Raw genomic sequence first — 15,499 nt, 5'->3', positions numbered from 1 at the left:
TGGTGCAGGTCTCTGCTCAGCCCCTGGTGTGGATGCAGGGAGCTCGGCAGCACATGGCTGAGCTTGGAGGGACCTCTGGAGGTGTCTGCTGTAAGCCCCTGTGCAGACACAGAGCAGGGACTGCCTCTTTGGCACACCGAGATGGAGTATCAGTGCTGTGGGGTGCAACGCAGGGCTGCCCTGGGGACCCTGCAGCTCCTTGCCACACACACACACTGGAACACAGTGCAAAACAAAATCCCTGGAGATGGAGGTGTAACAGCAAGAGCAGCCAGCAATGCCTCCCCTTGCATAGGACAACCTCCCTGGTGAATGGGATGAAGCTCCAGAGTGCCACCCTGGCCCCCACAGTCCTCCTGCTTATTCCCACTCAGGGTCTCCTCCAGGGTTTTAGCTGCCAACAGGAGCATTTGTCCCAGTATGGCTGTGACAATGGCAGCTCTTCTCCCAGCCTTGCTGGACAAAAATCGAAGTGTGCATGCTGCATGGTAGCAGATTTCCAAGATAATCTGCTTGCACCCTGGTGGAGCTGGTCCTGCCTCCCAGCCTGTACTCCCAGCTCACTGTCCCTGGCTCCTTGCTGGATCAGCCATGCCCCAGGTATGTGTGGTTTCTCCTGGCCTTTGTGTCCATGGAGCTGCCAGTACCGCTGTTTGTAGAGGTCTTGTCTCACCCTTCAACCAGGGAAGGTGGCAGGGTGGTTCCTCCCGCAGCACGGCCAAGAACTGTGGAGGGCACAGGGCAGAACCACAAAACACACACAATGATCAGAAAAAAAGCAAAGTTGGGTTCCAGTTTGTCTGAGGGCATTTAATTGAGGCAATTTTCTCTGGAACTGGAGTTTTGGAGCTTTCTTGGAGGAGAACCCAGGAGGAGAACAGTGATCAAAAGCCTGTGACACCCAAGTAACCGTGGGCAGAGGAGTTGAGAAAACTGTTTGCATCCTCCACCCAGTGCCCCAGCTGTGCAGGCAGCAGGCACGTGGCTGCCGCAGCAGCACAGAGCAGGGGGCTCAGCTTTTCATCTGCCAGTGAGTCACTTGGCAGAGGAGGAAACCTCTGACAGCACCGAGGATGTGGAGGTGGCTGCACTGCCCCTGCCTTGTGCTAGAGGTGCTCCAATGACTGTGGCATATTGGGCACAGCCAGCTCCCGTCCCACAGTCCCACTGCACGCTCAGCACTGCAGCTGCACCTTCCTCAGGATGAGACCATCCAGCTGCGGTGGTGCCCAGTGCTGGCAGTGCATGGTGCAGTGCAGGATCACCTGCACTCTCCCCTGTGCAGCCTCCCCAGCACTAATCCCCAGACTAGCTGCCTGCCTGTTTCCTTCTGGGGCCCAGTGTGCCGGCACTGCCCAAATTCCTGGACCCTGCGCTCAGCTGGCTGCCATAGCCACCTGACCCCACAGAGGAGTGGACTGGGGACCAGAAATGCCACCAGTGCTAATGGTGAACATAGTGCCCTGGGAATGGAGAGGTGGCAGGGATCAAGAGTGGGACACTTGTATTACTGCCAACACACAGGTGCTGTCATGGGGACCTGAGGTACCACACGTACCTGCTGGCCTGGCAAGAGAAGAGCGATGGTGATGACAGGACTTTGCCAAGGCTTCGGCAGCTCAGGCACTGCTGAGGTGCAGGCAGGGAGCTGGAGTGCAGGTGTCACCATGCAGGATGGAGTCCTGAGCTGATGTGACTTTTAGACCTTGTGGCCATACCATTGCCAGCTCAAGCCCTAGCTGGGTGGGCAGTTTTCCAGCCGGACAATTAAGCAGATTAACTAATTACCTTAACCTTGGCAGGGTCCCACATCCCAGTGGCTGCCAGGGTACTGATATCCGTGCTGGGCCTTTGAGAGACAAGTGTGGGGCAGGTTTGGGGCAGGTGTGGGGCAGGGCCCCCTCGGACCTTCCTCAGGACTCTGCTAGTGGGTCCGACTGCCTCCTTCCCCCACCTACCCCGGCGGGCGCGGTACCAACCTCGGCCGAGCAGCCCTGCCCGCCCCGCGGACAGCATCTCCTCTCCGCCGCCCCGCCGCGTCCTGGCCCCCGGGAACCTGCCCTGTGGCCCCTCCGGAATCCCCGTCCAGGAGGATCTGCGCCAGGGAGAAACCGTCCCCGGGAATCCACACCAACCTGCCTCGGACTGAGCTGAGCCCCACGGACCCGCTCGCTCCCGTGCCCGGCCCTGAGGATCCCGTCCCGGCAGCGGCCTCGGCCGTGCCCCGCGCCCCCCCCTCCCGGTGCGGGCGGGCTCCCGTGCGGGTGCCCGCGGCTCGGGGCGGCGCGTGACCGGCTGCCGCTGCCGCCGCCGCCGCCCGCTCCGCCGCAGAGCCCGGCCCGCCCGCACCGGCACCGGCACCGGCAGGTCAGCGCGGGGGGCTGCGGCTCCCGGGGCACCAGTTCTGGGGCCGCCAGTGCTGCGGCGGGCGGCGGGAGGGGGCTGGCGGCACCGCGGCCCGCGCACCGCGCACCGGGCACCGAGCGGTGGAGCCGGCCCGGCGCGCTGCGGGTGGGGTCGGCGGGATGCGGCGGCCGCGCCGGCCCCGCTGTGGTCCCGCACCGGCCGCGGCCCGACTCCGCCGCGCAGCCCCGCCGGTAACACGCACCGCGCCGCGGGGCCACCGCCGCAGCACCCTGGCGGTCCCGGCCTCGTTCCCGGCCCGGCGGGTCTGAGCCGTGTGTGCGGCGGCAGCGCGGGGCACCGGGCCGAGCATCCCCGCCGGGATGCGGCCGGGACGCGCCAAGGTGAACGGCGCGCGGCGGAGCGGGGCCGCCAGCGGCGGGGACATCGGGCGAGAACACTGGGGATGGAGAACCGGGGAGGGGACACCGAGAGGGACGCCAGGACTGAGCACTGGGGAGGGGACATTGAGGATGGAACACTAGGAAAGGGACACCGTGGATGTTGGGGGTCAGGACCACTAAGCACCAAGGACCACCCACACTGGAGACACCGGGATGGGGAACACCAGTGGACATTGGGAAAGGGAAGACTGGGAACGGGGCCACTGGGGACAGGGACAGCTGGGAACAGAGCCCGGGGCTACCCGGAAAGGGACAGCCAAGCCACTGTCTCTCTCCCTGGGCAGTGGGTCGCCAAGGCACAGCAGCATCACAGCCAGCTGCAAGAGTAACCTAGGCAGCTGCCACGGATCCTGGCTCACCGGATCCCCATTCCCACAGGGTCAACTCACCATGGCTGCAGCACAGCTTGTCACCTGGGGGATGCTCCTGGCCACCGGAGTCCCTGCCAAGGCCCAGGGGGTGCTGCCAGCAGGGCTGTCCTTAGGCGGGGACCCCTTGCACCGCCCTGCCTGGGGACAGCAGTGGCCAGGCCCATCCCCCACCTGGGAGGCATCGGGGGATCCGAGTGGTGCCGGGGCCCCAAGGAGTGAGCGCTGGGGGGTCAAGCACCCCGTGCACTGGTCCTTGCCACTGCAGGCAGGGGATGGTACCAGGGCACCCCTGGAGATGGAAACCACTATGACAGGCGCTGATACCAAGGTCTGGAGGGATGGCAGCACAGTCCTGGCTGTGACAGAGGAGCCACTCGTTGCCTGGCAAGGGCACGAAGCGGAAGGCCAGGACAGCTCCCTGCCCCATGGCTCTGCACTGAATACACTGGGCCCTGAGGTGCCCATGGACAGAGGGGCAGATTCTCCAGGGCCACCCTGGGCAGGGCAGGGCCTTTCCCTGTCCAGGCACAGCATCTCCAAGACAGTCGGCACCCCCAGCCCTCAGCCAACTGTATCCACCACTGACCTGGACCCCACGCTGGCGGCAGGCATGAGGACAGCGGGACACACAGCGGCAGAGGGACACACAGTGGTCCCGGGCCTCTCTCAGGATGCACAACGCACTCCAGCCAGCAGCCAGTCGGTCCCGCTGGGCACAGCCCCCGTCTCCGATCCCACAGGCACGGGGCCAGACTGGGGTCTCCATGCCAGCCCTGGCTCTGTGCAGCTGGTGGGCAGCTGGGGGGACACGGGAGAGCCCCCCAGCCCCTCCCCGGCTCTGCCCAGCTCTGCCCCACAGCTGCGCCACACTGCCCAGTCCTGGGGGCTGGCTGAGCCCTGGACTCGAGCGCTCCCGTCCCATCAGCGCAGCACCCGGAGGGCTCCACTCAGCCACGCCACCACCAGCCCCGGCGATGCGGGCCCCCGGGCAGACCCTGGGACTACGGGGCAGCAGGGACCCCAGCCCGTCCCAGGGTCTGTCCTCAGCACTGGCCCTGCGCCACCTTCCTCCTCCAGCACGGCCACCCCTGGTACCCCGAGCAGAGGTAGGAGCCAGTGCAATGCGGGGGGATCCCTTGGCGGGGACCAAGCGCCCGCATGTGTCACTGCCTTGCTCTGCTCTCTCTCGCAGGGCTGCTGCCCGAGGAGGACGTCGGCTCCCCGCAGCAGGTCCGGGGCGCCGTGGGCCCTGTGAGTGTCCCAAATGACACCAAAACGACCCCACAGCCAACGGCACATCCCACCACGGGGACGCTCGGGACAAGGCACCCAGGTGATACAGGGCTGCGCCCAAGCCCATCCGTTCTGCAGATGCTGTGGGAGCCCATCCCTGGGGGGTCGGGGCTGGCGAGGGGGATGGCAGCTATCTTGGGCTGCCCAGCCGGGACACAGTGACACCTTCAATCAGGATTGCCACCTGACAGCGGCCCTAATCTACTCTTGCCCGCAGGGATTAGCGCTAAATGCTCGGTGGGTGGGGGCTTCCCCAAGGGGACGGGGGACGTGACCGGGGTTGTGCCACCCCTTGTACTGCGCGTCCTGAGAGAAAACCCCGGGACGCAGCGGTGGGCGTAACCCCAGCCAGCACAGGGCATCCCCCGCTGCAGTGTTGGGGTGCCGCATTTGATGCAGCCCAGTGCGGGGTGCAGGTGTGGGCCGAGTGCCACCAAGCCCCCCAGTTCCCCCTGACTGTCCTCCTCCTTCCCACCTGCAGACACGCCGGGGGCGCAGACCCCAAGCCCCAGCACTGCGACCCCCTCGGCCACGTGGCGACGGGCAGAGATGACGCCTCAGCCAGTCCCCCGAGATCCATCATCGCCGCAGCCACACTCCACAGACCGTGCCCCCCCGGCACCGGGGGCCAACGCGACCGGGCTGCGCTGGGCCGAGCTGCAGCACCAGCTGGGCTTCTCCTGGGAGGCTCATGTCTATGGAATGGCTGCCGTGTTCCTGCTGCTGGCGCTGGGCTGCCTGGCCGGGCTGGCGGGGACAGCCATCCTGCGGCCCCCACACCTTTTCCACGTTGCGGGGGCCCACGGGCTGCTGCTGGCCGCCTGCCTGCTGCGGGCCACCTTCCTGCTGCTGGATCCCTACGGGGCACGGGGCCGTCTGCCCGCTCCGGCCCTGCTGCTGCTCCACACAGCCCCTTTCCCCCTGCTGCTCGCCGCCTTCGCCCTCCTGCTCCAGCGGCTGCAGCGCCTGGCCCAGCTCCAGCTGCTGCCGTCGCGGCTGCGGGGGCTGCCGGCGCTGGGGGCTGTGGCGGCCCTGCAGAGCGCGGTGATGGGGGCCGCCGACCTGCTGCCGCCGCGGCTGGGGCTGGGCGCCGCGCTGGGGCTGCAGGCGCTGGGCTGCGCGGCGGGGGCTCTGCTGCTGCTGGGGGGGCTCTGGGGGTGCTGGCGGCTGCTGCGGGCGCCCTGCGAGGGGCCGGGGCCGCAGCCGGGGCCGCGGGCGCTTCTGGCGGCGGCGGTGGCGGGGCTGCCGGTCTGCGGGCTGCAGCTCTTCGGCGCTGTGTGGCTGCGAGGAGTCCTGGGGCCCCACGGGCGCTTCTCCCGGCCCAGCTGGGCGGCACAGCTCTGGCTGCGGATCGGCGAGCTGGGCACGGCCCTGGCGCTGCTGGCGGCCGCCGCCGAGCCTGTGCACTGTCGGTGCCGCCGCCGGAGCCCCGCCGGGCACTCCTGCTGGGCCAAGGCACTGCGGTACTTCTGCGCCGGCCGCAAAGCTGAGGCGCCCGAATACCCCAACAACTGCTACGACTGGGCCGGTGGCAGCACCGGCGGCACCGGTGCGGAGCGGACGCCCGCCAATGACATCTCCAAGAACCTCATCCGCAACCCGGCGGAGCAGCTGCCCCTGCGGGCTCTGAAGGACAGCAACGAGGTCTGGGCAGCCGGCACCGGGATGCCGGGGCTGAGCCCCAAGTGCCCCAACATGTTGGCCGCCCGCTCCTGCGCCGCCTTTGAGCAGGGCTCGTCCCCCTCCCTGGGAGAGCTGATCTTCCGCCCGCCGTCCCCCATCGACCTGCGCCGCAGCATCGACCAGGCGCTCTGCCGCCGCCACCTCCTGCACGACGGCCTCTTCGCCCGGCCCCGCCGCGGCTCCGGCTCCTCACTGCACGGCTCCCCAGCCCCTGACCAGACCCCCAGCTTGGGGCGCATGGTGCGCTGCAGCTCGCTCACGGAGCTGCCCGGCCCCCGCCAGCCCCACGGGACCATCACTGTCACTGTCACCGCCTCAGCCAGCTCGCTGGAGAGCAGCTCACTGAAGATCAGCTGGAACCCCTGGCGCCATGGGCTGTCCTCGCCCGACAGCCTGCCCCTGGACGAGGCGCCCAGCCGGGTCCCTCTCCTGGTGCCCGCTGGAGCCGCCGGCGGGGAGCACGAGGGTCCCCGCGCCTTCCCAGCCCTTGGCAGGGCGGTGGATTCCCGCAGCCTCTCCAGCGACACCATTGAGCTCTGAGCCCGGCACAGGCAGAGACTGGGGGCGCAGGAGGACGATGAGCCTACAGTGAGGGTGCGGGGGTCTGATCCTGTGCCCCGGTAGGGCCGGGCAGGGGCGGTTCCATTTGTGCCAAATGAGAGAAATAAAAGAGTTTATGCTAGGAGGAGATGGTCCTGTTGGCATGGGAAAGTGGTGGTGGGCAGCAGCACCCCCAATCCCCACCAGTTCCCACCCTGAGCAGCCAAGCTGGGTGTGCAGAGCTTTATTTCCTGAGATATGGACACACAGACAGATGGGCACACCCCAACGGACAAACCACGGACAAATGCAATGGCCACACTCATGCATTCCAGCAGGGCCCCGTCACCAGCACAGCACCCTGCCAGTGGCGAGGGGCCCCTGGCCCCCAGCCTGGGAGGGGAGATGGGCTCTGCCCAGGGATGGGGGCAGCTCTTCCAGCCACACAGCTCAGGACATGGAGGGACCCAGCCCCCCACTCTCCCACAGGGAATGGCCTTATGGGAGGGGAGTCTTACAGGGCCAGGAGCCCCAGCCTGGGGGCAGATAGCAGGTTCCCTCCCTCACCTGCCCCTCCACCCCCTCACCTGTCACAATGCCAGGCCTCTCCTCCAGAGCACAAGGAGCTGGGGGCAGCATGCTGTGCCCCCCACACGATGCTGCACTGCCTGGCATCACCCCTCCAGCCAGAGAGGGCTGTGTGAGAGCCCCCAGGATCAGGTACTCCTGGCTCATTCTGCAGGGACAGGGAAAACAAGACCCTATGCTAAGGGGGGGCTGGGGGACACATGCAGGGCACAGCATCATCTACAGGATGCAGCCTTGGCAGCCAGCCCTGCCTGGGGGAGGCCCTGCACCCCAAGCTGAGTCTGCCCCTCTGCTTGTGCCCAGCAGCTCCAGAGCTATCTGCCCTTCATGAAGCCATCGAGGACACGGTCACTGCGGTCAGAGAGCCAGTAGCCGGCCATGGCGGCCACGGCGCCAATGAAGATGGCGGTGAAGACCATGTCGCCCTTGGCAGCCAGCGTGGCGAGGGCACAGATCATCACACCAAAGAACATCTGCTGCAGCACCACCACCTCGTCATCAGTCACGTCATCAAAGAAGCCCTTCTCTGGGGCATCTGCATGGACAACACTCATAGGAGGGCACAGCTGACCAGCAAGAGCCCCCCACCACGTCCCACACCCCCTGCCCAATGTCCCCCTGCATTGCATTAGGCCATACCAGGGGGCTTGTCCTCAACGCACTGCCCGTCTCGGCGGACGTGGCCCTGGGCACAGACGCACCGGTAGCTGCCCTCTGTGTTCTCACACACCTCCTGCACCCCTGTGCATACTGGCTCCTCGGCACTGGCACACTCATCCACGTCTGGGGGGGAGACAGGGCTCAGGCAGGGCTTGGGCAGTGAAGAGGGGGCAGTATAGCCACCCAGTTCACAGAAGGCACTCACCCAAGCACTTGGCTCCATCCCGCCAGTAGCCCTTGTTGCATTTCTTGCAGCGAGCCGGCCCGGCGCCCATGCAGCCGATGCAAGCCGTGGAGCAGTCTGCCTCAGGGAAAGGAGCCAGGGTTGCTGCTGGAGCTCCTTCCCAGCCCAGCCAGGGCTGGCCCCCAGCAGGGAAGAGCCACCTGCATGAAAACCCCCCACCTCCCCCTGACCTCGGCACTCGTAGGAGCCCTCTGTGTTGACGCAGTACTGGTTGGCTCGGCAATGCGCCATCTCTGTGCCACACTCATCTATATCTGCAGGAGAGATGGGGACAGTCCCGCTGAGCCTCAGCTCTGGGGACGAAGCCCCCATGGCCCTGAGCTCATCCCTGGCCTTCACTCACCGATGCAGCGGTGCTCATGCAGCACCCAGCCCCTCTTGCAGCGAAGGCAGCTGGAGTCCTCGGGACCCGTGCAGCGCCCGCACGCCTGGTAGCACTCTGCGGGCAGGGAGGGACACATGGGCACAGGCAGGGGGGAGCTGCCTGTGCCCAGGCTGCACAGCACCCATAGAGCCCCCACCTACCAGCACACACGAGGTGGCTCTTGTTCCGCGAGGCCTCATAGTAGCCATCACCGCACTCGGCACAGAAGGGGCCACCGTAGCCCGGGCTGCAGACGCAGAGGCCGGTGCCGCGGCGTGTGCCGTCGCCATCACATCGCCCATTGCCACTGCAGGGCTGCTGGGGCCCGCCGGCACAGGCTGCGTGGGGAGAGACCAGCCGGCTGGCAGCCGGGACACAGGGCAGCAGCCAGGGGAGTCCCTCCAGCCCCACCAGCACCCCGCTCATCCCACAGTTACTCACACCGGCAGTCCGGGCCGTAAGTGCCAGGCGGGCAGCAAAGCATCAGCCTGTCCACACACAGCCATTGGAAAAAGTCAGGGTGCTGCTGCTGCCTGGGGAGGGGAAGATACAGCACTCAGCCCCCTGCCATCTGCCTGTGCCCCTTGCCCATCCCCCTGTCCGTGCCCCCAGACTCACTCATGGAACCACCACTGCTCCACGTGTTCCTCACTCCGCTCCAGCAGCTGGTGACAGGCGAAGTCCGAGGGGGCACAGACACCCTCCAGCACCTCCAGCAGACGAGTCTCACTGCAGGGACACAAGCCAGTGTGGGGTATGACTTCTGGAGCAGCTGGGCTCCCCCAGCCCCTCACTGGGGTCACTTACCTGTGCTGGTACTTGGACAGCTTCTCCTCCTCCCAGGCTGTGTTACCCCCACCAAAGCCCTCATGCTCTGTCCGCTCCAGGCCCTGGGTGCATGGGGGAGTGGCAGTGCAGGTATGGAACCCCCCCAGTAACTTTCATCCGTAGGGTTCCACAAGACACATCATCTCCAGGGACCTGCCACCCTCTCCCCTCCCCAGAGCTCAGTCACTGTGTCCCTGCAAATGCTGTAGGAGTGCCTCCACTTCACCTCTGTCCCCCGCGAACCACCCCGCCAGCGGGCCCCGTCACCACCCTTATCCCCCGGCCCGGGATGCCTCTGGGCCCCCCAACCCCATCACCCCACCCAGCCCCCCTTCTTCCCCTCTGTCACCTCCAGGCCGTGTCCCCCACGTCTGCCACCCGTGGGCCCCTCCCGTCACTGTCCCCTCGCCCCAGACCCCCCCCGAAGCAGCGGCTGTGTAAACCCACACCCCTCGGTGCCATCACGCCCCGTGTGCCCCCTCGCCGCGGCCTCCATCATTCCTGTGCCCCGCCGCCGCGCACCCTGATGAAGCTGTCGGCGAGGCCGCGGCAAGCTCGGCACGGCTCGGCCCCGTCTCGGTGGGAGTCGGGGTCGGCGTGAACGGCGAGCAGGACCCCCGCGAGGAGGGCGGCCCCCAGGAGGGCGGCCCCCAGCCCGGGCCCCCCGCGCCCGGGAGAGCGCGGCAGCGGCGCCATCGTCCGCCCGCCCCGCCCGCACCACGCGGGCCGCGCCCGCTGACTCAGCGCCCGCCGCCCCGCCAATGGCTGCGCGCCGCCGCCGCCGGCCCCCCGCTCCCAGCCAATCCGCGCCGCGCCCCGGGCCCGCCCACCGCGCCTTAAAGGGGCCGCGGGCAAAGGCCCGGGGCGGGGGCGGTGCGGGCGGGCTGCAGTCGGTGACCCCGCACGGAGCGGGGCCGGCTGCCCGGAGCGCTCCGCACCGGCCCGGACCTCACCTGGCCTCTAAACACCCCCCCTCACTTCCAGCTAAATCAGGTGGCTTCACTTTTGCCCCCTCCAATCAAGCTGGTCCAGTTCCCTCTCACTGTACCCAAATTTGCCTGGTTACCTCGTCTCACCCTACACTGGTCCAGTTTGTTCTCACACTTTCCCCCAAATTGTCCCAGTTGCCAATCATCCCTCAATGAGTTGGTCCAGTTCCCAATCACCACCCCAAACTAGTTGAGTTCCCCATCCACCCTCCAATCAAAAAGCCCCCTTCCCCTTCACGCCCCAAACAGCCCAGCCCCCCTCTTGTCCCCACCCCCCTCTACCTCCCCATCATCCCTCTCCATGCCACCCGAGTCCACCCCATCACCCCTTCCCAGCCCATCCCAGTCCCCATTGGACTCAGAGCTGGAATCACACTCAGCAAAAGCACTGTCACCCCTTTATTGTCCTACAGCCCGCTGCAGAGCCTCGGCCACTGCCGCCACATAAGGCTCTAGACACCGGCCCCTCTGCTGAGCTGGGCCTGCCAGTGCCCGCAAGAACCCCTCCACCTCGCTGGGCAGTGCGAATGCAGGGGCTGCCCTCAGCGCTGGGGGCACTGCCGGCACCAGGGCCTCCAGCCGGGCCACCACGTAGTGCCCCTTGGCCACTGCCAGCACTGGCATGGCACAGGACAGAGCCGCCGCAAACACCTCGCAGGGTGCCACAGAGGGGACATCATCAGGGTCAGGGTTCTGCCGGGGCCCAAGGCTGCTTTCAGCAGCCCTGGACTCTGGTACAACCCTGGCCCCTGCGTCCCACTGCCGTGCAGCAGCCACGGCTGCCGGAGAGAGGAGCAGGATGATGGTGTCACTGTCACGCAGTGCCCGGTGGTGCTGGGCGTGCAGCCAGGGCAGTGGCCCCAGAGCCGCTACCCCACTGCCACCCCCCGGTGCTGCCACCACCGTCAGCCCCAGTGACTGCAGAGCTGCCATCAAGGCACACGCTGCCCGCTCCGCCACCGGCTCTGCCGCGTGCACCAGCAGTGCCCGCCGGCCTTGCAGCAGACCTGAGGGGGAGATCATCAGTGCCTGGGTCCCTCGAGGCACCCTGTACCCACCCTATGGTGGGAGCCTTGTTGGGAAGCACCCACAATGGAGGAGACCGTCCCCTGCCTCTGTCACCCAAGCTCTGCATCACCCCCTGTACCCAAGCTAAAGAACAGCCACAATGGGAAGCAGCTGAGACCACCACTGACGTGAGTTCCCCTATTTCCTTGCCAAACCCTTTACCTACCCTAAGGGACAGATATGGTAGGAGGCAGGTTGCAATCTGCCCCCTCCCACCCCTCCATAGGGTTCTCACCCTCTTCTGTGTTTCCCTATACCCCTACCTACCCTGTCAGGCAGGCAAACATGAACTAATCTGGGTGGGGGACCTCCTCACTCTGTCCTCTGACCCCTCTGGGATAGGCATAGACCCCCCACTCCCCCTGAGGCCCCAGGCTCAACCTACACTCACCCTTGGAGCCATAGCCAGCCCTCAGGGATTTCAGCCATCCTGCAGGGAGGAGAGGCAGTGAGGTCCCAGGATGGGTCCCATGCCAGGCACAGCCCCCAGAAGTGCACCACTCACCTTTCATGTCCTCCTTCTTCAACAAGAGCAGCAGTAGGAGACAGGCGGCTCCCAGTAGCACTCCCATCCACACCAGTGCCCAGTGGGTACGCAGGTCTGCAGGGCAGGATCTGCATCCACCAAGGGCCCCCAACACCCAACAAAGGTCTCCAGTAGCTCCACAGGAGACCCTCCCTCAGCCGTCCCCTCCCTCAACCCCCTATTATCCCTCCTCTCCCCCACCGTGGCTGTCAACACTCACACTTGTGCAGCGGACAGGCCCAGAGTACAACCCCAGTTCTGTTTGATGGGTGCCACAGCTGTGGGGGACACAGGGACATGTCAGACACTGCCCAGTCCCTGCCCACTACCCACTGGCTGCTCACACTGACCTGCTGGCACTGCCCCACTGCCACGTCCTGCTGCAGATCCTGCTCCAGCAGCCCAGGGTGCCCTGCTCCCTGCAACAACACAGCAGCTCAGACAGCATTGCCACCACCGCTGGACACAGGGGTCCCTGTGCCACCAGCGCCACTGCTGCCAGGACATGGGGTCCCTCGCTCTTTACCCTGCTGGTGAAGCTGGCAAGGGGTGTGCAGGCACCCCGCTCCACAGCACACAGTGAGGCATTCCCTCCATGCTCCAGCAGCAGGAGGTCATCGGGGCGGCCGGACAGCGCTCCTGGGAATGTGCCAACGGACTGGGTAGGTAGTGAGGGGAGGCCAAGGATGGTCCCAGCTGGACCCACAGGTTGCCCCTACCCTCCCACCCCAGCAGTACTCACGGTCCCGCAGGCACTGGGTCAGCCGGACCTGCTCACCGCTCCACACCTGCCCCAGAGAGTAGATTAATAGTGTCTGGAGGTGACGTGGGGCTGCCCATGGGACAGCGTGGGGCAGAGTGGTGTCCTACCTGCACGCAGAGGTTGGGGTGTGGCCGCAGCCCTCCAAACTCCTGGGGTCCCTGTGAGTGCAAGGGATGCTCTGTAATTGTCACCAACATGCTTCACAAAGCCCCCAGTGCCCCACAGAGCCCCACAGAGCCCCACTCACCTTCCCCCCGGCAGGCTGCTGCAGGCCAGGGAGGGGTTGGCAGGGCCCGGAGGGCACTGGCTGCCAGCAGGGCACCAGCTCAGCCAGGAGGTCACAGGGGGCTGAGAGGGAGCAGGTCAGCACCTGCCCCTCGACGTGCAGGACCAGCTGGCTCTGTCCCCACAGTCGCTCCCAGGCCTCAGCATCTGCAGCAGCACCAGGAGAGGAGTGTCACTCCATGTGGTGTCCCCTCAAGTCCCCCTGTGCCCCAGACCCCTAAAGCCTCAGAGTGAAGGTACCATGAGAGAAAGGGCACAGGGTGGTCCGCAGTGGGTCCTGGGTTTCTGGCCAGACCTGGGAGTGGGGAGAAAGACAAGAAAAGTATTAATGCTGTGATCGTGACCTGGCTGGCCCCCTGAGATGCTAGAGGGAGATATATGGAGCTTGGAGCCCCTCTTTAGTGGCCACTTATCCTGCCACCCCCCACAGTGCCCACCTGCAGGCAGAGGCAGGGCAGCACCTCATCGGCGGGCAGGACATAATTCATGGGACTGCTCTGCTACCGGCAACCAAATGTGGGTCACCCCATGGCAAATTGCCACCAGCAGGGTCACCCAGGGGGATCTCGTCCCAGGGGACCCTCTCCCAGCACACTGCCTATAACACAGACACAGCTTCTCGGGAACGGGGGGGAGGGCAGAGACCGGAGAACAGAAGACAGGGTGGGGGATCAGGGAACAGGGTGCATACTCACTGTGGTTACCACACGCCCCGGCCCACTGGTGCCATGGCTGTGGTTGTGGTAGAGCCGGAGTGTGTAGCTGTGCCCTACTGCAGCCCCCTCCACCTCTACAACCACCTCCTTCTGCCCTGGGGAGACCCGCAGCCTGGGCACTGTATGAGAGGCAGCTCAGGTCGCCCAGCTCCTGGCACTGCCTGCACAGCACCGTGGCATGGGGCACAGCACCTCCAGGGTCCTTCTTGCCCCTGGCATCCACTGCCCAGCTCTCCCCAGGGGATGCAAACCGAGGCGGGGTAACGCCAGCACCTACCTTGGCACTGGGGTACAGCAGCCTGTGCTGCGGGCCACGAACAGTCTGTGGGGACAGTGAATCAGTGGGCAGGGGGGCTGGGGACCACTGAGGGGACCTGCCTGGGCTTACCTGGCACCCGCTGCTGCTGGCTCAGCCTCTGCCAGCCCCGTGAGTTCATGTATGCCGAGACGTGGAGTTCAGAGCCCAGCGGCGCCTCAAAGCACCGGAAGATCACCCAACCCTGGGCAGGAAAACCACCACCCCACTGTGGTGAGGCACCGGCACCGCCAGCACCCACCTCCCTGGGGCATGGGAACGGGACCCCCATGCCACAGAGATGTGCTGATGCCAGCACCCACATCCCCAGTGCCCAGGGACTGACAGCGCTGGGACAGCCATGCCCGGTGCCCCACATCTACGTACCACGGTTCGGCTGCGCAGAGTGGGGCCCAAGGGTGCCCAGACCTCCACGGCCACACAGCGGGATGAGGCGTACGCGTGCCCAGAGAGCAGCAGCAGCCCAGTAACGTTGGGCCGGGATGCGCTGGCCCCAGCCGCTGGTGACCGCTGTCCCCCATCACCGCTGTCCTCTGTCCCAGCGGTGCCCGGCTGCACGGAGAGCCGGGACTCGGCGGCGGTGCTGGCGGCAGGTGGCAAGGCCAGGCGCACTCGTGCCTCCAGGCAGGGCACGCAGGCCTTGGGCTCGGTGCAGCGCAGAGCCGGCTCCAGCCGCAGCCGAGCCAGGCCCAGCTCCTGCCTGGGCCCCGGGGGCTCTGTCCCGCACAGCACATCGGTGTCTGGGGGGACAGAGGGCAGCGTGGCGGTGGAGCCCCCATGCCCTGGGTGGGGTGGGGGCCGTGGCACGGCGATGGCACTTACCCAAGAGGCGGCAGGTGAGGCCCTGGGGGAGGCAGGGGTGAGGCCGGTGGCGGTGCCAGGTGCCCGACGCCTGTGCGCTGGTGGCACCAACCCACCTGGGAGCAGGCCAGGCTGTCGCGGGGGTCCCCACGGCCACCCGCCGACCCCAGCACCAGCGCCAGCAGGAGCGGCCCCAGTGCGCGCATGGAGGGGCCGGGGCCTCGGGGCGCCCCGGCCCCACGCCGGCTGCTCCCCACCAGCCCCTCTCCCGGCTCCACGGGCCCCACCGCCGCCGACGCTCCCGCTTCCTGCTCCGATCCCGGACACCCGGTCCTTGCGTGGCGTCAGCAGCCGCCCTGGGGTGGGGCCTCTGCTCCCGCACCGGCCGCGGAGGGCTCCGTGTCCCGCCACCCTCGGGGACGGCTTGGGGCCCCACAGAGACGAGCTGGCTCCCCGGCACGGGCACGGTGCCAGGCTGGCCCCAGGCAGCCGCAGCGGCGGTGGGACATGGTGTGGCAGCCGTGCCGGTACAGGCTGTGCCCGGCCGGGTGCGTCCTCCTGCCCCTCCGTGCTGCACCGGACAGCCTCTGACCCTCCAGGGAACCAACAAATCTCCCCCGATACACCAGAGAGACATCAGGGCAGGGTGAAATGACA

General features: G+C 66.8%; 3 protein-coding genes across 3 annotated transcripts; 1 reads left to right on the top strand and 2 right to left on the bottom strand.

The window, feature by feature from the left end:
* The first annotated feature begins 2,857 nt into the window (after nt 1-2,857).
* On the top strand, nt 2,858-6,839 carry PRRT3 (proline rich transmembrane protein 3). Its single transcript, XM_031505923.2, has 3 exons — nt 2,858-4,284; nt 4,371-4,511; nt 4,953-6,839. Exons 1-3 carry the CDS (start codon nt 2,961-2,963, stop codon nt 6,692-6,694), a joined length of 3,207 nt encoding a protein of 1,068 aa, XP_031361783.2. The 5' UTR covers nt 2,858-2,960; the 3' UTR covers nt 6,695-6,839.
* Nucleotides 6,840-6,923: 84 nt separating this feature from the next.
* On the bottom strand, nt 6,924-10,080 carry CRELD1 (CRELD disulfide isomerase 1). Its single transcript, XM_021531304.2, has 10 exons — nt 9,901-10,080; nt 9,358-9,440; nt 9,169-9,279; nt 8,992-9,083; nt 8,712-8,888; nt 8,530-8,625; nt 8,357-8,440; nt 8,148-8,243; nt 7,922-8,065; nt 6,924-7,817 (listed from the first exon to the last, which is right to left on the bottom strand). The coding sequence occupies exons 1-10, from the start codon at nt 10,072-10,074 to the stop codon at nt 7,597-7,599; spliced, it is 1,278 nt and encodes a 425-aa protein (XP_021386979.2). The 5' UTR covers nt 10,075-10,080; the 3' UTR covers nt 6,924-7,596.
* A 673-nt stretch (nt 10,081-10,753) lies between these two features.
* On the bottom strand, nt 10,754-15,416 carry IL17RC (interleukin 17 receptor C). Its single transcript, XM_031505924.2, is given in 22 exon segments — nt 10,754-11,374; nt 11,827-11,865; nt 11,941-12,036; nt 12,182-12,239; nt 12,312-12,380; nt 12,488-12,600; nt 12,704-12,749; nt 12,832-12,882; nt 12,972-13,156; nt 13,250-13,304; nt 13,447-13,509; nt 13,705-13,844; nt 14,003-14,047; nt 14,114-14,225; nt 14,408-14,781; nt 14,864-14,885; nt 14,959-15,140; nt 15,143-15,175; nt 15,178-15,213; nt 15,216-15,258; nt 15,261-15,323; nt 15,325-15,416. Coding segments are annotated over 22 exon segments (2,460 nt in total). The 5' UTR covers nt 15,352-15,416; the 3' UTR covers nt 10,754-10,766.
* Nucleotides 15,417-15,499: the final 83 nt, after the last annotated feature.

The sequence above is a fragment of the Lonchura striata genome, chromosome 12 (genome assembly GCF_046129695.1).
Source record: "Lonchura striata isolate bLonStr1 chromosome 12, bLonStr1.mat, whole genome shotgun sequence".
Taxonomy (NCBI): domain Eukaryota; kingdom Metazoa; phylum Chordata; class Aves; order Passeriformes; family Estrildidae; genus Lonchura; species Lonchura striata.
The sequence above is the reverse complement of the archived record's forward strand: the minus strand, read 5'-3'. Positions and strand labels throughout refer to the sequence as shown.

Bases quoted from the DNA above. Each gene is read 5' to 3' on its own strand.
- CRELD1 (XM_021531304.2), bottom strand. From the start codon at position 10,074: ATGGCGCCGCTGCCGCGCTCTCCCGGGCGCGGGGGGCCCGGGCTGGGG. The intron at 8,244-8,356 runs GTCAGGGGGAGG...TCCCTGAGGCAG, and splicing joins GGGCTCCTACGAGTGCCGAG to ACTGCTCCACGGCTTGCATC. The intron at 8,066-8,147 runs GTGAGTGCCTTC...TCTCCCCCCCAG, and splicing joins GGATGGAGCCAAGTGCTTGG to ACGTGGATGAGTGTGCCAGT.
- PRRT3 (XM_031505923.2), top strand. From the start codon at position 2,961: ATGGGGAACACCAGTGGACATTGGGAAAGGGAAGACTGGGAACGGGGC. The intron at 4,285-4,370 runs GTAGGAGCCAGT...TCTCTCTCGCAG, and splicing joins CCCTGGTACCCCGAGCAGAG to GGCTGCTGCCCGAGGAGGAC. The intron at 4,512-4,952 runs GTGATACAGGGC...TCCCACCTGCAG, and splicing joins GCTCGGGACAAGGCACCCAG to ACACGCCGGGGGCGCAGACC.